Raw genomic sequence first — 22,654 nt, forward strand, 5'->3', positions numbered from 1 at the left:
TAATAATGGACGTCTCGGGGCGTCTCGTTATTGGGCAGAAAGCCCGGCTCTGGGCGGGGCTTAGTGCCAAACGCTTGGCCGCGTCTGCCTGGTGTTCCTCAGGGCCGCAGCCTTTCCTCACGGACACACCCCCACTTTCCTTGCTATTGGTCTTATCAGGTGTTGATCAATAGGATTCCTCATTCCGATACGCAAAACTACCTGTCCTTCATCGCTTCCCTCATTTCAATTCGCTCTCTCCTCAGAGGCGGCAACCTTCTGAACGTAGCCAGGGCCCGCCTCACGGAATGGCCACGGATTGGTCAGACACCCCGTCACTCCTGGCTGGTGGGCGGAGCCAGGGCGCCTGGGGGTGGTGAATTGGCGGATGGGGCCTCGGGGGCGGGGCAGCGGCTCCTGTCAGCGGGTGAAATGGCAGCGGCGGAGCCGGCGGCGGCCGCGGTCCCGGGGGGCGGCTGAGGGGGCCGGGCCGGGGCTGCGGGGCGAACGGCGCGGCTGGGATCCGGCGGCTCAGCCCGGGGCGGCGAGGCTCGGCACGGCGATGGCGGCGCGCTCGGCGCAGGTAGGGCGGCGCGGGCCGGGCCTCCCGGGCGCCTGCTCAGGCCGGCGGCTCCGTGATGCGGCCCGCGGGGAACCGGCAGGACCGCAACTCGGGCCGTCGTGCCCCGGAACCCGCGCTGGGAGCCTCGGCATCCCCAGCCCGGGACCCTCGGGGGACCCTGGCCCCTGCCCACCCTCGTTGCCGATCCCTCCGGACCCCTCCCCGGGAGCTCCTGCAGGATCCCCCTCCCCCACTCCGTCCCCTCCCCGTGAGGACCCCGCAGGCCCAGGACCCCCGTCCACCCTTTGCAGTGACCCTCAGGACTCCTCTCCGGGAACCCCCTCAGGGCTCCCCATCCCCCCACTCCGCCGATCAGCCCCTCAGAAGCGCCCCCCAAGCCCAAGAACCCCCGTCCACCTTCTGCCCTGATCTCTCAGGACCCCTCCCTTCTGGACAACACTTGCCACCCACTCCCCGCACCCCCTCAGTTCACGTCCTCCTATCTTGGGCCCAGAACTGCCCCCACCTCTCCCCAAGGAGACCAGCCTCAGGGCCCTACCCGCCCCCCATGCTGACCCCACAGGACCCCTCTCTGGCCTCTGTAAGTCGGATTTCCTACCCCTGCCCACAGCCCTCAGCTCAGCCTGCTAGCCCATCTCCCACCCCAGCTGCCACATGCCCAAGGGCACCCCTAAACACCACTCCCCGGCGTCCACCCGCACACTGTGGTAGCTCCACTGATCCTGCCCCATCTGGATCCTGGCTCCTGGATCCTGAAAAATCCACCCATGCTCAAGACCTCACGTTGGATATTCTGAACCACCCCACTCCCCATCCAGAGCCACCCATCTTTCTGAAAACCCCAAACACACACACACACACACACACGGTCACTTAGATCCCCCAGCACACACAGAAAAACTTAAGAGCTCCAACACAGCCCCCAGGCATATCTGCCCCTGCCCCCACCCACTCAACACTTCTGCACCCCTCCTCAGATCCCACCTGTCCAGGCCCTCCCAGAGTCCCCGACAGCTCCCCCAGCTCAAGCAGAGACTCCAGAGACCATGAGGTGCCTGCCACACCCCAGGAAGCCAACTTGCCCCTCCACCAAACTAGCGCCCACACTGGAGCCCTGGAGGGTGACAGGGCCCCAGAATCCCCCAGCACCTGCCCCTGTGGGAACCTGCCCCAGGCCTCTGCCAAGTTATCCATCCTTCCCTGCTGTGCCCTTTCAAAGGGAAGGACGCTCACTTTCTCTCCTACACTAGTGTCCCGAAGGAACCACTGCCCGCCCCCTGATTTATGCCACCCCCTGGCGGGAAGGGAGAGGATTCACAGCTCCTGGCTTCTGTCCTGAAGTCTGCCCCCAGCCTCCTGACCCCATCACGCCTACTGGCCTCAAATGCCAGAGCCAGCAGGGCGGTCCAGGTTGCTCCTCAGAGCTGGCCCCTGACAGCCGAGTGAGTTCTTTCACCCACAACTAGTGTGTTTGGCCAAAACAAAACAGCTTCCTTCTATCTTGGCATTTGAGACCTGGGTCGGGGCCTGCCAGAAGCAGGCAGCTCTTTGTTAAGGAATATTTTCAGAAGGGAAAAATGTGCTGAAGAGGCTCGAGTGGAACATGAATGAGTTGTCTGCTTCGTTTTATTCCCCCTCGGCCGGGATGTGATTGAGCTAGAGGACCCGTGTCCCTGTGTCTTTCCGTCTTATGTGGCTCTTCCCATCCATCCCGCCGCCCTCCCCACTCCCAGCTCTGGCCTCAGGGTCCAACCTGTAGGTTCCTCTGGGCTTCTGTGGTCAGCGGAGGGTGGTTTGGAAGGGATCGCAGGTGGCTTGGCCCTGGCACAGGGATGAGACGAGACAGGAGAGGAGATGCTGGCGCGACACTGTGGCCAGGACTGCAGGGGGCGAGGAGCCGGGCCAGTCCAGTCCCACGCAGCCTGGGCACTGTGCGTCTGGGGTCCTTCTGACAACATAACTGTGCTCGGAAACCCTGAGATAAAAGGCCCAGGCTTCCTTGTGGATATTCACTAGCGGATTGTGGACCATCCAGGAAAAAGCTCATTGCGGCTCAGTACCTCAACTTCCCCATCGGAAACTGGGGTGCAGGGAGAGCGGCTAAATTTTTAGAAAAGAACTTGGAACTGCAGGGAGGCTAGGGTGTGGCCCTGTGTGTTCCCCCAGTGCCGTGTGGAAGGGGACAGTAAGGTCTCGGAGGGGAGTCCTATGGGCTCCTGTGAATCACTGGCCACCCAGGTCCCTGCGGGGGTCTTAGTTGACACTTCATTGGAAAGTGGCCATCTTCCTAGGGCTGAGCTGTATTGCAGGGAGCCAGCTCGAATCAGAGCTGGAAGAATGGAGATGAGAGATGGTCTGTTGCAGGACTTGTGGTTATACACAGGGTCTTCCCAGGAGGACCACGGGGAACAGGGTGGGCATGAGGGGCTGTCGGATAGCCATGCTGAGGCCCCATATAGATCTCTGATGCCTCACATAGACCTCTGACACCGGGTAGGAAGAGGTTTGTTCTGTCCACTTGCTGAAGGAAGGCGTGGAGGAAAAGACTCCTGAAGGTCACGTGGTATCTCTCACGCACAGGAAACTAAACTCTACAGCCTCCCCAGGGTGGAATTTTGTGCAGAGACAGTGGGGTATGAAGGCTTCCCGGGATGACTGTGAACTCAATAGGAAACCACGAGGAGGACTTGTCAGTGATACGAACGCAGTTTTACCCGAGATTGGGCTCGTGGAGCTGCATCTTTGTTTGAGCTTTGAGAGGGGCAGGCGGATGAGGAGGAATGTATATTTCAATTTCCTCTTGCAGAATAGAGATGCCAGTTGTTACAGGGAAGCCCTGGGCCTGGAGTCAGATGTTGGGGTGTGAAGGAATGTAAGATGTGTACAGTGTGGTCCCTGCTCTGTGTCTAAAGTCCTCTCACTGGCATGCGGCGGCCCCCGCCACGTGCTCAGCACCATGCCAAGCACCATTGACATATTATCTCATTTAATCCTCCCCAAAACTCGGAGGAACCAGGATTGCAGCACGCGCCCTTGCCATCCTGGCCTGAGGCCTGCTGCGGGGAGCATGAGACAGAATTATGTACAGCAGGCTGCAATGGGAGCCCGGAAAAAAGCCTGATGCATCCCTGGGGTGTTGGGGAAGGCACAGTAGGGATGACGTATGGACCAGGTCACAGGCAGGCGTGGCAGGGAAGGGTGTTCCAGGCAGCAGAAGTGCTTGGACACATGCCCAAGAGGCAGGAGCAAGCATGGTGTGCTCAGGGAGGTGTGTCCCTGTACTTCCTTTGATAGGCGTCTTACTACAAGCCCTTGTGTCCCCAGTGCCATCTGTACACTTGGCACACATGGTGGGGGGCTCCCCAGCAAAGGGGATCCCTAGTTGGGAGAACTTGGAAAGGCAGCAAAGCCGCCCTTCCCAGGGAAGACTGCAGCACACACGTGCTAGCAGCCCGGGCAATAGAAGGAAGGAGGTGAGTTTAGGAGAACTAACTCAGCTCATCAGGGTCAGGGAGAACTAACTCAATTCATCAGAGTTAGGGAAGAGACTTACCCTTTTGAGGGAGATTTGGAAGGCCTCATTGGCATGACTCACCTGCACTTTCATTCATTTCTCAGCATGCCACGATATGCTTGTGAAAGTGTTTGATTGAAATCTGAGGCCCGGCACGGTGGCTCACGCCTGTAATCCCAGCACTTTGGGAGGCCGAGGCGGGTGGATCACCTGAGGTCAGGAGTTCGAGACCAGCCTGGCCAACATGGTGAAACCCCGTCTCTATTAAAAATACAAAAAAATTAGCCGGGTAGGGTGGTGCACACCTGTAGCCCCAGCTCACTTGAACCTGGGAGGCAGAGCTTGCAGTGAGCCAAGAACGCACCACTGCATGCCAGCCTGGGCAACAGAGCGAGACTCCATCTCAAAGAAATAAATACAAATTTTAAAAATTTTTAAAAAAAGAAAAATGAGGGATTTGCCAGAAGGGAACCTATTATAATAGCCGAAAGTAATCTAGTCAGATGACAAGAAAGAAAATTTTTTTTTAGGTCAGAAAGGATTCTGCAGGTCAGAATGGTTCACTTCTCAGATTTTAGCCAAAGGTGTGTGCTGCTGTTGCTGCTATTGTTATCAATAAAGATTATTCTAGTTTTACTGTGTTTAATCTTTAAACAGGATCACCACAGAAAGGGAGGGCCTGTTGAAGAAGGGAAGTTTATTTATCCCACAAATATGGGATGCCTACTAGACTCTGAAGATCCAATAGTGGGCTAGACAGCCCCAGCCCCTGCCCTAGTAGAACTTTTCATCCAGAAGTGAATAAATATCACAGGTCAGGCTTGTCCTAAGCACATGACAGGTTTAAGCTCATTGATTCCTTCCAACAAAAACTGTGGGGTAGATACTGTCATTAGCCCTGTTTTCAGATAATGAAACTGAGGCAGGCCAGGTGCAGTGGCTCACGCCTATAATCCCAGCACTTTGAGAGGCCGAGTCAGGGAGATAACTTGAGGCCAGGAGTTTGAGACCAACCTGGGCAACATAGTGAGACTCTCTCTCTGCAATAATAATAATAATAATAACAAAATTAGCTGGACATAGTGGCAAGTGTCTGTAGTCCCAGCTACTTGGGAGGCTGAGGCAGGAGAATCACTTGAGCTCAGGAGTTGGAGGCTGCAGTTGGCTATGATTGTACCACTATACTGCAGCCTGGGTGACAAAACAAGACCCTGTCTCTAAAAATAAAAATAAAAATAAACAAAAAAATTTGAGGCAAAATACATCATACCCAAGGTCACAAAGATAGAAAGTGGTAGAGGAGGCCAGGAGCGGTGGCTCACACCTATAATCCCAGTACTTTGGGAGGCTGAGGCGGGTACATCACCTGAGGTCAGGAGTTCGAGACCAGCTTGGTTAACACAGTGAAACCCCGTCTCTACTAAAAATACAAAAATTAGCCAGGTATAGTGGCGGGCATCTGTAATCCCAGCTACTCAGGAGGCTGAGGCAGGAGAATTGCTTGAACCCAGGAGGCAGAGGCTGCAGTGAGCCAAGATCGTGCCACTGCACTCCAGCCTGGGTGACAGAGGTAGACTCGGTTTCAAAGAAAAAAGAATAAAAAGAAAAGAAAGAGGTAGAAGAAGGATTTGAACCCAGGCTGCAAGCTCTGAAGTTCTCACCTGGAGCCAAGAGGTCTGGGATAACAACCTACATTCCAAGGCCAGGGATATGGAAACTTCCAGAACCATGTGGAGGAGCAGCTAGACTGGGCGCAAGAAGAGATCAGGCAGGGACCTCTGAATTCAAGCCGCTGTTCTTGTTATCCAAGGGGCAGCTCACCTGTCAGTTGTCTGCCCACCCCTTGCCAAGGACAAGAGGACCTAAGGTGCTAGGTTGGGCCATTTCCCCAGAGGTCAGAGCCAGCCAAGACAGCAGCCGTCTGTCAGGCTAGACAAATCAGGGTCACGTGGCATCTTGGGCTTTAGATTCCGAAATGAGTCTGTGTCCCTGGTAATCATTAGACGTGGAGGAATCAGAAATGGGGGGTAGGGCCGGGCGTGGTGGCTCACGCCTGTGATCTCGGTACTTTGCGAGGCCGAGGCGGGAGGATCACCTGAGGTTAGGAGTTCAAGACCAACCTGGCCAACATGGCGAAACCCTGTCTCTACTAAAAATACAAAAATTAGCCAGGTATGGTGGCGCGCACCTGTAATCCCAGCTACTCGGGAGGCTGAGGCAGGAGAAGTGCTTGAACCCAGGAGGCGGAGGTTGCAGTGAGCCAAGATCGTGCAACTGCACTCCAGCCTGGGCTACAGAGCAAGACTCTGTCTCAGAAAAGAAAAAAAGAAGGAAATGGGGGGTAGGGGAGGAAGGGAAACAACATGGAAAGGAAACTCGGGGTCTTCATTGCTGTCTCTGAAAATGCCACAGACTGAAAGATGCATCATATGTGCTCGCCCTCTCTCGCCATTGAAAAATAATGACTGTTTTCACTGAGTAACCCCTGCACTTGGGGTTTCACATACGTGTATCATTCCCAAAGTAAAAGAATACAGACAGAGCTGCAGCACAGCAGGTGGATTTAGGGCAAAGGCTATACAGTCAGAAATCCAAGTTCAAATCCTTCTTCCTCCTCAGCCTAGTCAAGGGACTCTCTGTGCCATATGGCACTTGTGTGTTAAAGCTGTCGTTGGCTTTTCTGCTTACACTGTACAGAAATTTCTATTTTTATTTTTTTCATTTTTTTTTTAGATGGAGTCTCTCACTCTGTCATCCAGGCTGGAGTGCAGTGGCGTAATTTCAGCTCACCGCAACCTCTGCCTCCTGGGTTCAGCCTCAGGAGTAGCTGGGATTATAGCCATGCGCCACTACACCTAGCTAATTTTGTGTGTGTGTGTGTGTATTTTTAATAGAGACAGGGTTTCACCATGTTGGCCAGGCTGGTCTCGAACTCCTGACCTCAAGTGATCTGCCCCCCCTCAGCCTCCCAAAGTGCTGGGATTACAGACATGAGCCACCGCACCCAGCCTTTATTATTATTTTTAAAATAGACTTGGGCTGAGGCAGGAGGATCCCCTGTGGCCAGGAGTTCAAGACCAGCCTGGGCAGCAGAGTGAGACCCCTGTCTCAAAAATAAAATAAAATGGCCAGTTGTGGTGGCTCACGCCTGTAATCCCAGCACTTTGGGAGGCTGAGGCGGGCGGATCACCTGAGGTCAGGAGTTCAAAACCAGCCTGGCCAACATGGTGAAACCCCATCTCTACTAAAAATACAGAAATTAGCCGAGCGTGGTGGTGCGCACCTGTAATCCCAGCTACTTGGGAGGCTGAGGCAGGAGAATCACTTGAACCTGGGAGGTGGAGGTTGCAGTGAGCCGAGATCACACCACTGCACTCCAGCCTGGGCAACAGGAGTGAAACTCCTTCTCAAAACATAAAAAATAAATAAAACAAAATAAAACAAGACTATTTTGTAGAACACTTTGAGATGTATGGAACAATTGAGAAGACGATACAGAGTTTCCATATGCCCCATACCCAGTCTCCTCTATAGTTAATGTCTTCCATTCATATGATACATTTGTTGTAGTTAATGGGCCAGTATTTATATATTATTATTAACTAAAGTCCACTTTCATTCAGATTTCCTTTGTTTTTTCCCAGTAACCTTTTTCCATCCCAGGATCCCACATGACATTTAGTCGTCATGTCTCCCTAACCTCCTCTGGGCTGTGACAGTTTCTCAGACTTTCCTTGCTTTTCGTGACCTTGACGTTTTTGTTTGTTTGTTTTGGTTTGTTTTTTGTTTTTTGAGATGGAGTTTCGCTCTTGTTGCCCAGGGTGGAGTGCAATTGTGGTGCAGTCTCGGCTCACCACAACCTCTGCCTCCTGGGTTCAAGCGATTCTCCTGCCTCAGCCTCCCAAGTAGCTGGGATTGCAGGCATGTGCCACCATGCCCGGCTAATTTTGTATTTTTAGTAGAGACAGGGTTTCTCCATGTTGGTTAGGCTGGTCTCGAACCCCTGACCTCAGGCGATCTGCCTGCCTCAGCCTCCCGAAGTGCTGGGATTACAGGTGTGAGCCCCCATGCCCAGCCAACCTTGACGGTTTTGAGGAAGGTGGAGTAGGTGTTGTGTAGAATGTCCTCTAATACTGATCTGTCTGGTGTGGTTTTTTTGTTTTTTTTTTTTTTGGTTTTTTGTTGTTGTTTTTTTTTTTTTGGTTTTTTGTTGTTGTTTTTTTTTTTTTTGAGACGGAGTCTCGCTCTGTCACCCAGGCTGGAGTGCAGTCGTGCAATCTCGGCTCACTGCAACTTCCGCCTCCTGGGTTCAAGCCATTCCCCTGCCTCAGCCTCCTGAGTAGCTCAGATTACAGGCATGTGCCACCACGCCCAGCAAATTTTTTTGTATCTTTAGTAGAGACAGGGTTTCATCATGTTGGCCAGGCTGGTCTCATACTCCTGATCTCAAGTGATCCGCCGGCCTTGGCCTCCCAAAGTGCTGGGATTACAGGTGTCAGCCACCATGCCCAGCCTCTCTGGTGTTTCTCATGGTTAGACTGGGGTCTTGGGGAGGAAGACCACAGGGGTGAAGGGTCCTTCCTGTCCCATCCTATCAAGGGTACGTGTTAGCCACGTGACTTATCGCTGTTGATGTTGACCTTGATCACCTGCCTAAGCGACATGGAAAGTTTCATCTTCATTTATTCAACAAACGTTTGTTGAGCATGTGCTGAATGCCAGATAGTGCATTAGGGGCTTGGAATAGAGAATTAAGAAGAGAAGCTCTTGTCCTCAAATCGTCCATGACCCATAGGGCAGGCAGGCAGGCAGGTATAGAAATAATTGCCATAGAATGTGCATTGGGCTTGGGTGTAGGCAGAGGGGTGGACGTTTTCAGGGAGAGAGAGGGGGAAAAGCGAGCCAGGATGCTGGAAGAAGGGAGGTTGACAGAGAAGAATGGCCAAACCGGCCAGGCACAGTCCCAGCACTTTGAGGAGCCGAGGCGGGAAGATTACTTGAACCCAGGAGGTCAAGTCTGCAGTGAACAGTGAGCTATGATCATACCAGTGCACTCCAGCCTGGGAGACAGAGCAAAACCCTGTCTCTAAAAAGAAAAAAAAAAAAATCCTTGGCCAGGCACGGTGGCTCACGCCTGTAATCTCAGAACTTTGGGAGGCCAATGCGGGCAGATCACAAGGTCAGGAGATCAAGACCATCCTGGGTAACACAGTGAAACCCCATCTCTACTAAAAAATACAAAAAATTAGCCAGGCGTGGCGGTGGGTGCCTGTAGTCCCAGCTACTCAGGAGGCTGAGGCAGGAGAATGGCATGAACCCAGGAGGCGGAGCTTGCAGTGAGCCGAGATCGCGCCACTGCACTCCAGCCTGGGCGACAGAGCAAGACTCCATCCATCTAAAAAAAAAAAAATCCAAACCGGGTCTTGGAGAATGCCCTTCCAGTCAGAGGGAACAGAGTATGCACAGACACTGGCAGACACCAGGAGACCCATGTGCCTGGAGGGCTGAGTGTGCCAAGCAGGGATGCAGAAAGAGGCGAGGCTGGGAAGGGCATGCACGTCTTGCAAAGACATCTGGGCTCCATCTCACCATTGGGAGCTGCTAAAGGGTCTTAGGCAGGCAATGACGTGGCGAGAGCTGCAGTTCTGTATGGTTCTGGTGGCCCCAAGGACAGAGCATCAGAAAGGACAGAAAGTTCAATGGACGTGGCAGGCGCCATCAAGACAGCAGCTTTGGTGGGGCACGGTGGCTCACACCTGTGATCCCAGCACTCTGGGAGGCTGAGGCAGGAGCATCACTTGAAGCCAGGAGTTCAAGAGCAGCCTGGGCAACATAGTGAGACCCCATGTCTACAAAAAAATAGAAAAATTGGCAAGGCATGGTGGCGAATATCTGTGGTCCCAGATACTCAGGAGGCTGAGGTGGGAGGATCACTTGAGGCCAGGATCTCGCACCACTGCACTCCAGCCTAGGAAACAGAGCAAGACCTTGTCTCTAAAAGCAACAACAACAACAACAACAACAACAAAAACAGCAGCTTCCAGCCTGGAGAGCAGAGGCCAGTTGGGAGTGAGGTGTGGGGTGTGGGTGGTAGACTTGGCTGAGCTCTAGAACATGAGAAGGGAGGAGGGGAACACCCAGGCCTGGCCAGAGTGGGTGGGTGGAGGTGGCAGGTGGCACCGGGGACCCAGATAGATGCACCCACAGTAGGACAAGGGGCCTGCTTCTGTCAGGAAAGCATTGAATTTGAAGAGCATCTCCGCATGAGGGGCCAGAAGGGTCTTTCTAAAATGCAAACCTAGGCCACGGGCAGTGGCTCACGCCTGTAATCTCAGCACTTTGAGAGGCCCAGACGAGTGAATCACTTGAGGTCAGGAGTTCAAGACGAGCCTGGCCAACATGGCGAAACCCTGTCTCTACTAAAAATACAAAATTAGCCGGGCATGGCGGCACATGCCTATAATCCCAGCTACTCGGGAGGCTGAGGCAGGAGAATCGCTTGAACCCGGGAGGTGGAGGTTGCGATGAGCCAAGATCATGCCATTGCACTCCAGCCTGGGCAACAAGAGCAAAACTCCATCGCAAAAAAAAAGCATCACCCCATTAAAGCTTACAGTTTGGTGGCATTTATTCCAACTGTGTTGTGCAACCATCACCACTATCTAATTCTGGAACATTTCTATCACCCCAAAAAGAAACCTATACCCATAAGCAGTTTCTCCCCATTCCTCCCTCCCCCTGGCCCCTGGTGACCGCAAATCCACTTTCTGTCTCTATGGATTGCCTATTCTGGACATTCCGTGTAAAGGGAGTCACACAGTGTGTGGCCTTTGGTGTCTGGCGTCTCTCACTGAGCACCTTGTTTTCAAGGTTCATCCATGCTGTGGCCTGTCTCGGTGCTTCACCCCTTTTCATGGCTAAGTAATATTCCACTGTCTGGGTGGACCATGTTTTGTTGATCCATTCACCCGTTGATGGACATGTGGATTGTTTCTGCTTTTTGGCTGTTGTGAACAATGCTGCTGTGAACAGATGTTTGCCGTTCTCTTGCGTTGAGCCCTAGGAGTGGATTTGCCAGGTGGCATGGTGACAGTGTGTTTAAGTCTTTGAGGAACCGCCTGACTGTTCTCCATCCTACCGTATTGTTTACTGCAAGCGTTTATCTCAATCTGTGAAGGAGAGTCTGGGTGATTGTTTCTTGGTCTCTGCCCCGGACACTCCAAGAGGGCACAGGTGATTCCTGCCTCTGCGGGGGAAACACAGAACATGGAATGGTGGGTGGGCTGGGGGCTGATGGAGCTGTTCTGGCAACTTGGGCAACTTTGGCCAGTTCTTGAGAGAAAGGAAAAGCTGGTGACATACATTTGGTCATTTAAGCCCCAAGAATGAGATCCCCAAGGGCATCAAGATCAAGACCAAGGAGGGACCCAGGGAGGAAGAGATGCCACGTGGGAGAATGAGAAGTCCCGGCCAGAGAGGCAGGAAGGAAGCCAGGAGCCCAGTCCTCATCAGCCAGGTGGGAGGGGGCTTAGGGAAGGAGGAAGCGTGCGCGGCAGTGCCCCCGAGAGGGAAAGCGAAACGGAAGTCGAAGATGACCAGCATTCCAGCACTTTCCGTCCCCACGCCCCCCACAACCCCCAAACACAGCCCCTTTCCAGTGCTCTGGCCTGGCTCAGCTTCCTAAGCTGTAGGTGGCCCTGTGGAGGTGTGGCTTGAGTGGGTGCTGGCAGGGGCAGGGTCCAGGACCCCCCTTCAGATGGTTGAGGAGCAGTTGAGGGTGAAGCATTGAAATTAAGGACACGGAGAGGCTGGGACCCCAGACCCAGAGGCCAGTGGGTGGGTTGCCAAGGCCTGTGCCCATCCAGCATAGGGAGATGGAGATGGGGCCTCCCCTGCCTCGCTCCCTACCATGTCTCCTGCCTAGACAGTGGCCGGCCCTCAGGTGGCCCTCAGTCAGCACCAGGAAGGAGTGATTGAGCCAGCGAGGGTCATGGCACAGTGGGAGGGGTGCAGGGTCGCCCACAGAATCAGGACAGCAGCCCACCTCCACCCCAAACCTGCTCTGTTCCCAGGGGGTGAGCGCTGCTCGGTGCAGGAAGTGTATGAGCGCGTGTGTGTAGATGGGTGGGAATGAATGTGTGTGTGCCTGAGTGTGGGTGCAAGAGTGTGTGTCAATGGGTATGTTTTGTGTTGAGAAGTGTGAAAGAGTATGTGTGTATGCCTGAGTGTGTGAATGTATGTCATGTGCATGTGTATGAGGTGTGTACTGTGTGTGTGAATGTGCATGGGTGTGTGTGTTGTGTGTGCATGTATATGTGTGAGTGTGTGAATATGCATAGGTGTGTGTGCATCAAGTGTGTGCATGTGTACATGTGTATGAATGTGCATGGGTATGTATCCAGTGTGTGCGTGTGTGAGAATGTATGAATGTATGTATCAAGTGTGTGCATGTGTGTGTGAATGTGTATCAAGTGTGTGCATGTGTGTGGGGACGTGTGAATGTGTGTATCAAGTGCGTGCATGTGTGTGCATGTCTGTGAGAATGTGTGAGTGTGTGTATCAAGTGTGTGCATGTGTGTGCATGTCTGAGAATGTGAATGTGTGTATCAAGTGTGTGCATGTGTGTGGGGATGTGTGAAAGTGTGTGTATCAAGTGTGTGCATGTCTGTGTGAATTGGGGTGTATCAAGTGTGTGTATGTGTGTGAATTGTGTGTGTGCATGTATCAACTGTGTGTGAATGTGCATGGGTGTGTATCAAGTGTGTGCATGTGTGTGGGGATGTGTGAAAGTGTGTGTATCAAGTGTGTGCATGTCTGTGTGAATTGGGGTGTATCAAGTGTGTGTATGTGTGTGAATTGTGTGTGTGCATGTATCAACTGTGTGTGAATGTGCATGGGTGTGTATCAAGTGTGTGCATGTGTGTGGGGATGTGTGAAAGTGTGTGTATCAAGTGTGTGCATGTCTGTGTGAATTGGGGTGTATCAAGTGTGTGTATGTGTGTGAATTGTGTGTGTGCATGTATCAACTGTGTGTGAATGTGCATGGGTGTGTATCAAGTGTGTGCATGTGTGAAAATGTGTGAATGTGTGTGGGTGTTTATGTATCAAGTGTGTGCATGGATGTGTGTGCAAATTGTGTATCAAGTGTGTGGATGTGCACGAGTATGTGTGTATTGTGTGCGTGTGTGTGAAGGTACTGGGTGTGTGTGTATATGAGTGTGTGCACGCACAAATATGCATAAGCATGTGTATATCGAGTGTGTGCATGTGTGTGTGAAGGTATATAGGTGTGTGTGTATCTGAGTGTGTCCATGTGTATGTGTGAATGTGCATGGGTATGTGTGTATTGAGTGTGTGCATGTGTGTGTGAAGGTACCGGGTGTGCGTGTATCCGAATGTGTGCATATGTGTAAACGTGTGACTATGGATGAGCACGTGTGTGTTGAGTGTGTGCATGTGTGTATAGGTGTGTGAGCGTGTGTGTGAGAGAATAGGCATGGCTGTGTGTCGAGTATGTGCATGTGTGTGTATAGGTGTGTGTGTGTGAGAATAGGCATGGGTGTGTGTCATGTGCATGTGTGTGTATAGGTGTGTGAGCGAATAGGCATGGGTGTGTGTGTTGAGTATGTGCATGTGTGTGTATAGGGGTGTGTGTGAGAATTAGGCATGGGTGTGTGTGTCGAGTGTGTGCATGTGTGTATAGGTGTGTGTGAGAATAGGCATGGGTGTGTGTGTCATGTGTGCATGTGTGTGTGAGAATAGGCATGGGTGTGTTGAGTGTGCATGTGTGTATATAGGTGTGTGAGTGAGAATAGGCATGGGTGTGTTGAGTGTGTGCATGTGTGTGTATAGGTGTGTGTGTGAGAATAGGCATGGGTGTGTCGAGTGTGTGTGTATAGGTGTTTGAGTGTGTGTGAGAATAGGCATGGGTGTGTCAAGTGTGTGCATGCGTATAGGTGTATGAGTGTGTGTGAGAGAATAGGCATGGGTGTGTCGAGTGTGTGCATGTGTGTATAGGTATGTGAGTGTGTGTGAGAATAGGCATGGGTGTGTGTCAAGTGTGTGTGTATAGGTGTGTGTGAATAGGCATGAGGGTGTGTGTCGAGTGTGTGCATGTGTGTATAGGTGTATGAGTGTGTGTGTGAGAATAGGCATGGGTGTGTGTATCCAAGTGTTTGCATGTGTATGTGTGAGAGTTTGTATGTGAGTGGGGTGGGTGTGAATGTGTGTACATGCGTGAGGGAGTGGGGTAGCTGTGAAGAGTGTGTGTGAGAGTGCATGTGTGTTGTGCGTGCACACATGCTTCAGGAGGATGGTTTCCACTGAGAGAGTCTGGGGATGAGTGGAGAGAAATTTCCGGTGGGATCAGAAGGTTCCTGCCTCTCAGACTGCAAGTTTCAGCCCTGTGTATTTAATACATTTCACTTCCTGTATGAAATACACACACATTCGTGATAAATAGCTGTACAACCTCTGCTGGTGGACGGCTCCCGGGTTTGGGGGATTTTTAAAATCAGAAACTGAGGCTCGGCTGGGCGCGGTGGCTCACATCTGTAATCCCAGCACTTTGGGAGGCCGAGGCAGATGGATTACGAGGTCAGGAGTTCGAGACCAGCCTGACCAACATGGTGAAACCCCGTCTCTACTAAAAATACAAAAATTAGCTGGGCGTGGTGGCACGCACCTGTAATCAAGCAGGAGAATCGCGTGAACCCGGGAGGTAGAGGTTGCAGTGAGCCAAGATCACGCCATTGCACTCCAGCCTGGGCAACAGAGCGAGACTCCGTCTCAAAAAAAAAAAGAAAGAAAGAAAGAAAAGAAACCGAGGCTCGGGCAGAGATTGGGTGGGGCTGATGCCCTGAGCTTGGGTTTCTTCGGTTCTGAAGCTCTTACTGCTCCCCAACTCCACCTGTGGTTCCGAGGCTCCAGCCTCACCTCCACCACCTCCTCCCCATTCTCCCAGCTCTGAAGCTACCCTCCCAGCCCCTCCCTGCCCAGAGAGGTCCTTCTGATCAGCACTTCTTGTCCACAGCCCCCGTCTCTGTCCGGGCAGACTTTGACTCTGTGGGAGGCCCCAAAGTGGCCCCCACTGTCCCTGCCTCGGGAATGATTAACTCCTGATTAGGTGGTGCCCAGCAGCTTGGTCTTTAGGGCAGGTGGCCCCGGCCCACTTGGCAATGAGAGTTCCTTCCGCTCCCCAAAATCCAAAACCCTCAGCACCCGGCAGACTAGGGGAACGCTTGAGGGCCCAAGGTAGAACCAGTAGCCTTGGGGAGCCACAGAGGCCTGGAGAAAGAGGGTTCTGGGTCCCCATACAGTGAAAAAAGAATGGCGCACCTCCCCCAACCCCATTCCAGGAGGACTGGGGTGGCCAGGGTCAAGTCCATCCAACCTGTAGGCCCTCAGGGGTTGGTTGGGGGCTGAGTTTGGGCTGTGGGAAGGTGCCCAGTGACCCAACGGTAGTCAGGCAGGTATAGAGTGGTCTGCTATGGTCCCGCCAATGTCCCCCTGCTGCCTGGGGATCCAGATATCCCCACTCCAAGGACCCAGCGAGGCCCTCTCTGTAGGTGGAGCTGTCAGCCAGGTCAGGTGGGGTCAAGTGGCACACGGCAGACTCCTGCTACAGAGCGTGCCGGGCAGTGGGCGGGCATGAGGAGCCGTGCAAATAAGGAGGCAGAGGCAGGGTTTCCTTCCTGCCATCAGGACCCTAGGTATCCCCATCTTCTCAGACGCTGGAGGTGAGCCTGGGCTCACCAGGAAGAAGCATGAAGGAACACCATCCCCAGCCACTGCCTCCACTCCCATAGCCGTCCCTTTCCTCTAGGGCCCCCTGCTAGGGGTCCCCTGGCCATCAGTCCCCACACAGGCCACAGCAGAACCCAGGAGCCCTGGCTCCAGGATGGACAGTGATAGCCGATGTCCGTGGGGCCATCACTGAGTGTCAGGCTCTGTTCTGACCACGTTATGTGCAGTCATGTGCTCAGTTTCCACAGCCACCCTTGAGGCTAGGTCCTGTATGATCTCAGTGTACGGAGGCTCAGAGACACCAAGTGACTGGCCCAAGGTCACACAGCTGGTTGAGGGGAGCCATGCTTCAGACGCAGATCCATTTGAGCCCAGTACCTTTGTTTTTGACATGGCGTTGATCTGCCTCCACCAGGCTGGCAGAAGGCGAGAGGCCAGTGTCCTTGAAGCCCCCAGAAGGGTCGGGCCAGATGACACGGCAAAAAGATAGGACAGATGTGCCTGGGACTCACCTGGCACGTGGCAGGCCAAGATCTGGATACGGATCGGAGCCCACAGCTCTGGCTCTGTGTCTGCCAGGGCACAGATTCCCAGCACTCTGCCACGTCCCTGGCTTCTCGACCCAAGGGGAGGCGACTCTTCTGGCCATTGGCAGCGCCAGACAATTAACAGTCGAGAGTAATTGCTCTTGGCCGTGCCAGCAGCCCACTTTGGTTGATGAGATGGGGAAAGTCAGACACTGATATGGGGCTCCCAGGGCAGGCCGTGGCGGGGACGGGGACAAAGCTATTAGGAAGGGCCAGCAAAGCAGGGGGCTCCTGCACCCCGAGGTCCCAGCAGGGTCCATGGAGCCCCGAGTGACAGGGAGCCTCTGCTCCGGGCCCTGCTCCAGCCTCAGGGGTGTCGAGTTGAGCCTTGGCCTTCATGCCCAGGGACAGCAGGACGGCTCACATCCTGGCAACAGTCCTCCCATCTCCATCCAGACATCCGGCCTGATGACACAGGCAGGGATCCCAATCGCCAGGGTCTCGAACAGAAGGGGCAGCATGGCTGTCAGCTGGGCTGGGGTGCATGGGGATGAGGGGTGCACAGACGGGGGTGGACCAGAGACAGGAAGCCCAGGGTGAGGAAATGTCCCGAGGGTGGGCAGGCAGGATGGAGTGGGCACCCACCCAATGCCGACCACGCATGTCTCTGGCCCCCAGACAGAGCTGTGAACCAACCCCGCTCACGGCTAACAAGCCCACCCACCATGGCGAGCCCCACTCTGAGCCCCGACTCCTCATCCCAGGAGGCCCTGTCGGCCCCCACCTGCTCCCCGACCTCTGACTCCGAGAACCTCAGCCCCGATGAGCTGGAGCTGCTGGCCAAGCTTGAAGAGCAGAACCGGTGAGTTGGGGGCTGGGGGATGGGGTGAAATCTTGGGGTGCAGTCTGGGCCCCCACAGGAGTTCCCAGGTGCCCTCACATTCAGAGCCAGGCCCAGTGTGTGCAATGTGACGGCCACCTCCAGATGCTGGATGAGGGACACCTCCTTTCATCCTCCCAACCCTGGCTGAATATATGTGTCCCCACCCTGTTCAGATGAGACCGAAGGTTTGAGAGGTCAAGTGAATCTGTGAATCCGCCGCGGTTAATGGAGCCAGGACTGGAGGAAGAGTTGATTCGGGCCTTCCTGCTTTCTTCCTCTGACCCCACCCCCATTTAAAATGCAGGTTTTAGGCTGGACGTTGTGGCTCACACCACCGAACACTTTAGGAGGCCGAGGCAGACGGATCACTTGAGGTCAGGCGTTTGAGACCAGCCTGGCCAACATGGTGAAATCCTGTCTCTACTAAAAACACAAAAATTAGCTGGGCGTGGTGGGGGTGCCTGTAATCTCAGCTACTTGGGAGCCTGAGGCAGGAGAATCGCTTGAACCCGGGAGGCGGACGCTGCAGTGAGCCAAGATCATGCCACTGCACTCCAGTCTGGGCAACAAGAGCAAAACTCCGTCAAAAAAAAGGGGGCGCTGAGGGCAGTGTCTCACGCCTATAATCCCAGCAGTTTAGGAGGCTGAGGCAGGTGGATCACCTGAGGTCAGGAGTTTGAGACCAGCCAGACCAACATGGTGAAACCCCATATCTACTACAAATATAAAGTTAGCCGGGTGTGGTGGCATGCACCTGTAATCCCAGCTACTCGGGAGGCTGAAGCAGGAGAATTGCTTGAACCAGGAGGCAGAGGTTGCAGTGAGCTGAGATCACACCACTGCACTCCAGCCTAGGCAACAGAGCAAGACTCCATCTCAAAAAAGAAAGAAAAAAAAAAAGAACAAGAGGGACCTAATCCCTGGTGTCCTCTGAGACCCCTGGGAGGATGGGCTGGGTTTGCCAAGGATCCCTGTCCCCAGGGAGTCACTGGTTCCCCTCTGCCGGCCCTTCCTGCCCAGGCTCCTAGAGGCCGACTCCAAGTCCATGCGCTCCATGAATGGCTCGCGGCGGAACAGTGGCTCCTCGCTAGTGTCCAGCTCCTCGGCCTCCTCCAACCTGAGCCACCTGGAGGAGGACACGTGGATCCTGTGGGGCCGGATCGCCAACGAGTGGGAGGAGTGGCGGCGCAGGAAGGAGAAGCTGCTCAAGGTGGGGGGCGGCCAGGCAGGTGGGGCTGGGCCGACGGCGCGGGCAGGTGGTGCAGTCACTCAGCCACCAGGCAGCACCAGGGTCTGCGGGGCCCCAGCCTGGGCACAGCGGCAGCAGTGGAGATGTGCAGGCACTTTCAGGGTGTCCTGCCAGAGCACAGGGACAGGAGAGAGTGAGTCAGGGTGGTGCTGGACAGGCCCTGCACCCTCGAGTGCCCATGTGCTTGCTGCCCTGTAATGCCCATGAAGGATGGGGGTGTGGTGGCTCACGCCTGGAATCTCAGCACTTTGGGTGGCCAAGGTGGGAGGATCGCTTGAGGCCAGGAGTTCGAGGCCAGCCTGGGCAACGTAATGAGACTCCGACTCTATAAAAAGTTTAAAAATTAGCCAGGTAGGCCGGGCGCAGTGGCTCACGCCTGTAATCCCAGTACTTTGGAAGGTCGAGGCAGGCAGATCACCTAAGATCAGGAGTTCAAGACCAGCCTGGCCAACATGGCAAAACTCCGACTCTACTAAAAATACAAAAATTAGCTGGGCGTGGTGGCGTGCACCTGTAATCCCAGCTACTTGGGAGGCTGAGGCAGGAGAATCACTTGAACCTGGGAGGCAAGAGGTAGCAGTGAGCCAAGATCACGCCGCTGCACTCCGGCGTGGGCAACAGAGCGAGACTCCATCTCAAAAAAAAAAAAAAGTTTAAAAATTAGCCAGGCGTGGTGGTGCACAACTGTAGTCCCAGCTACTCAGGAAGCTGAGGCAGGAGGATCGCTGGAGCCCAGGAGTTCAAGGCTGCAGGGAGCTATGATCTCAGCACTGCACTCCAGCCTGGGTGACAGAGGGAGACCCTGTCTCTGAAAAAAGGGGGTAAAAAAAGGATTGGGGACCATGAGTTCTGTGCCATGCTTGAGGCCTGGATGAGCCACGCCTGAGGAGCTGGGCTGGGTGGCCACGGGGAGGCTGCGCTGGGACCGAGTCCAGCCCCGGCTTCCCGCTCCCGTGGCCAGGAGCTGATCCGCAAGGGCATCCCCCACCACTTCCGGGCCATCGTGTGGCAGCTTCTGTGCAGCGCCACGGACATGCCCGTCAAGAACCAGTACTCCGAGCTGCTCAAGATGTCCTCGCCGTGCGAGAAGCTGATCCGCAGGGACATCGCCCGCACCTACCCGGAACACGAGTTCTTCAAGGGCCAGGACAGCCTGGGCCAGGAGGTCCTCTTCAACGTCATGAAGGTGAGGCCCAGGGCTCCCCGCTCCCTCGGCCCCAAAGGAAGGAGCAGTTCCCCAGTTCACCGGCTGTGCTGGACGGCAGGACCTGCTCTCAGGACTTGTTCCCTTCTAGGCATACTCGCTGGTAGACCGGGAGGTGGGCTACTGCCAGGGAAGCGCCTTCATCGTGGGCCTGCTCCTCATGCAGGTAGGTGGCTGGGGGGTGGCTGGGCTCCTGCCAGACAACAGCCCACCCTGGGCTCGGCCCCCAAGAGATGGACAGAAGTGGCGTGTCCTCCACTCAGCGTCTTGCTAGGGGTAGATCCTCCCTCTCCATCCACACCCGTGACCTCTGCCAATCGCCAGGCCAAGGCCCAGTGAGTGGCACCTGTCTGGTTGGGTCCTGTCCGCTGTACCATCCAGGACAGAGACAGGGTTTGGAGGGATAGGCTGTCTCTCTCTGCCACATCTCAGGGTTGGACAGGAACCTCAGGCTGGGGACTTAAGCCATCCAGCGTGGTGTTTATGGGGCTTGGGGGTCTCCTCCAGAGAAACCGGGGGGCTTAGGACAGGGAGAGAGGACGCAGCTGAGACAGGAGGTGTCCTAACCAGGGGGATGCTGGCAGTGGCCAGCCCTGGGTTCAGGTCCAGCTCCCCTTTTTCCTGCCGAGTGGCCCTTGGCAGGTGACCTCAGCCTCAGGTCTTCCATCAGTAAAACAGCTTGTGAGGACACAGGGACCAACAGTGTGTCATGAGAGTCTAGGGAGCCAGGTACCGACATGGACATGGGCCCCTGTACCCCAGGGCCCTGATGAGCAGCGAGACGCCCCTCCCCGCTGCCCTGAGCCCCCCCACCTGCCCGTCCCCCCTAGATGCCTGAGGAGGAGGCCTTCTGTGTGTTCGTGCGGCTGATGCAGGAGTACCGGCTGCGGGAGCTCTTCAAACCCAGCATGGCCGAGCTCGGGCTCTGCATCTATCAGTTTGAGTACATGCTGCAGGTGAGCAGGGCCACAGGTGGCCAGGGCCGCAGGAGAGCAGGGCTGCAGGAGGGCAGGGCCACAGGTGGGCAGGGCCCCAAGGGAGCAGGACCGCAGGAGGGCAGGGCTGGCACCCTAGACCATACCCGGGCATCTCTTGGACTGAAAATTCCAAGCCTGTGAAATCACACCTGGACGTTCCAACTCCAAAAGGCACTCCTCTTCCCATGCAGCACTGCCCTGAAGGATGCTTGGAGGGACAGGAGAGCCACCACTGAAGGGGGGCTCCCAGGGCTGCTGAGGCAGAGGGGTGGGGCAGGCTCACATCGGACACAGCCACAGCCACCTCCCTGTCTGCTCCAGAGTGTGGTGGAAGGAGGGAGTGTTGTCTGCCTGCCTGATTACCGGAGAGCCGCAGACGTCTGTTTATAAATAGCAGCCCCCGCAGGGCCTGCTCCTGGCTGGCAGGCAGAGCCGCCAAGGCCGTTTGCGAACATACACACACCCGCATGCATACACACACACACAGACACACACACACACACCGGCCTGCCTCAGCTGCCATGGCAGGTGGGGCTGTGCAGTCATCCCTGGATGTGACAGCCCCACTCCCTGGGCCTGGATCATGGACGGTGCTGTAGCCTAAGGGGGCCTGGTAGTGCCACAAGCAGGAGGCCTGGGCTGCAGAGAAGGCACCACCCCACCCCAGGCTGGGTAGCAGAGCCCTCCCACAGCCAAGCTTGCAAACTCAGGGCGCAGAGAGCCCCTGGCGCTGGGAGGAAGCCCGGGATCCTAATGCCTTCTCCGGCCTCAGTTTCCCCAGCCATCTGCCACTTTCTGGCTGTCTAGAGTTCAGGCCAATCCAATACAGCTTGCACAAAGCTTTATGCTGGGGTCTAAGGGAGGTACAGTGGCTGGCAGTTCACATAACAAGGTGGGGGGGGGGGTCCCCCCAGGGCCAGAGGCTGCCACCTGCCCATGCTCCACCTCTGGGTCTCAGGGTGTCTGTGGGGAGTGACCCAACTCCCCCAGCCTCAGACACACCCTCTCAGGCTGTCGTGAGGACCCCATGAGCTGCCACGGGCGCATCACCTACCCAGGGTGGGTCCCCAACACAGGCGGCTACAGATCTTGCCATCCCTGCCTGGCCCCCACCCCGTGCTACTCAAAGCTCTGGGGTGCTTCGGCCTCCCTCAGACAGAGTGCTGAGGGAGCACCAGGAAGGGAGCCTCAGGCTGCCCAGCGCAGGTCCAGGAAGCCTCCCTGGAGGCGGGGACACTGAGGCCCAGCACCCCCCGGTGGGAGGGCGTCCCCCTCACTGTGCCCACCCGGCCTCCTACCCCTGCAGGAGCAGCTCCCAGACCTCAACACCCACTTCCGTTCCCAAAGCTTCCACACATCCATGTACGCCTCGTCCTGGTTCCTCACACTGTTCCTGACCACCTTCCCACTCCCCGTCGCCACCCGGGTCTTTGACATCTTCATGTATGAGGTGAGGACCGACGGTGCCTGGGGAGGGAAGAGAGCCCCTTGGGGGTGGCTGGAACAGAAGCCTCCCTGCCCTCCATCTCCCACTGCCTTTGCCGCCTTTGCAGGGGCTGGAGATCGTGTTCCGAGTGGGCCTCGCCCTGCTGCAGGTGAACCAGGCGGAGCTGATGCAGCTGGACATGGAGGGGATGTCCCAGGTGGGCCGGGAGGGCCAGGGCCAGCGGGGCTGCCCCCAGTCAGGGGCTTCGAGTCACAGGATGCCCTCACACGTGACAGAGAGGGCCCGGCTTCGAGGGTGGAAGGTGGTGTGCCTGACATCCCTGATCTGTTCCCATCCACTCTGTTCCCCTGAGGTCTCCCTAAGGGACCAGAGGACCCCCTAGGCTCTGCCAGACACAGTCAGGGGCCAGCAGCCTGGCCGCAGGGAGACAGGAGGCCCAGGCTGAGCTCTGGGAGCCCCACTGCCCACCTCCTGCCCCCAACCCCGCAGATGCCCCAAAGCCTGATGGCAGATCATGACTCTGGCTGACCATGAGGGCATCCCCAC

The 22,654-nt window shown here is 55.4% G+C and overlaps 1 protein-coding gene across 4 annotated transcripts in view; it reads left to right on the plus strand.

Moving 5' to 3' along the window:
- Positions 1-398: 398 nt before the first annotated feature.
- The window catches only part of EVI5L (ecotropic viral integration site 5 like), a 35,064-nt gene continuing 12,808 nt past the window's right edge, over positions 399-22,654 (plus strand). For 2 of the 4 annotated variants that reach the window (XM_003316057.7, XM_003316056.6), the window contains exons 1-8: positions 399-562; positions 17,027-17,210; positions 18,252-18,441; positions 19,442-19,666; positions 19,776-19,850; positions 20,515-20,640; positions 21,968-22,111; positions 22,215-22,304. In XM_003316057.7, coding sequence (XP_003316105.1) covers positions 17,074-17,210; positions 18,252-18,441; positions 19,442-19,666; positions 19,776-19,850; positions 20,515-20,640; positions 21,968-22,111; positions 22,215-22,304 — 987 coding nt within the window. In that variant the 5' untranslated portion in view covers positions 399-562; positions 17,027-17,073. Of the gene's footprint in view, positions 563-17,026; positions 17,211-17,535; positions 17,606-18,251; positions 18,442-19,441; positions 19,667-19,775; positions 19,851-20,514; positions 20,641-21,967; positions 22,112-22,214; positions 22,305-22,654 lie in introns of those variants that run through there. The other 2 variants (XM_009434532.5, XM_054674057.2) reach the window with 2 other exon arrangements.

The sequence above is a fragment of the Pan troglodytes genome, chromosome 20 (genome assembly GCF_028858775.2).
Source record: "Pan troglodytes isolate AG18354 chromosome 20, NHGRI_mPanTro3-v2.0_pri, whole genome shotgun sequence".
Lineage (NCBI taxonomy): Eukaryota > Metazoa > Chordata > Mammalia > Primates > Hominidae > Pan > Pan troglodytes.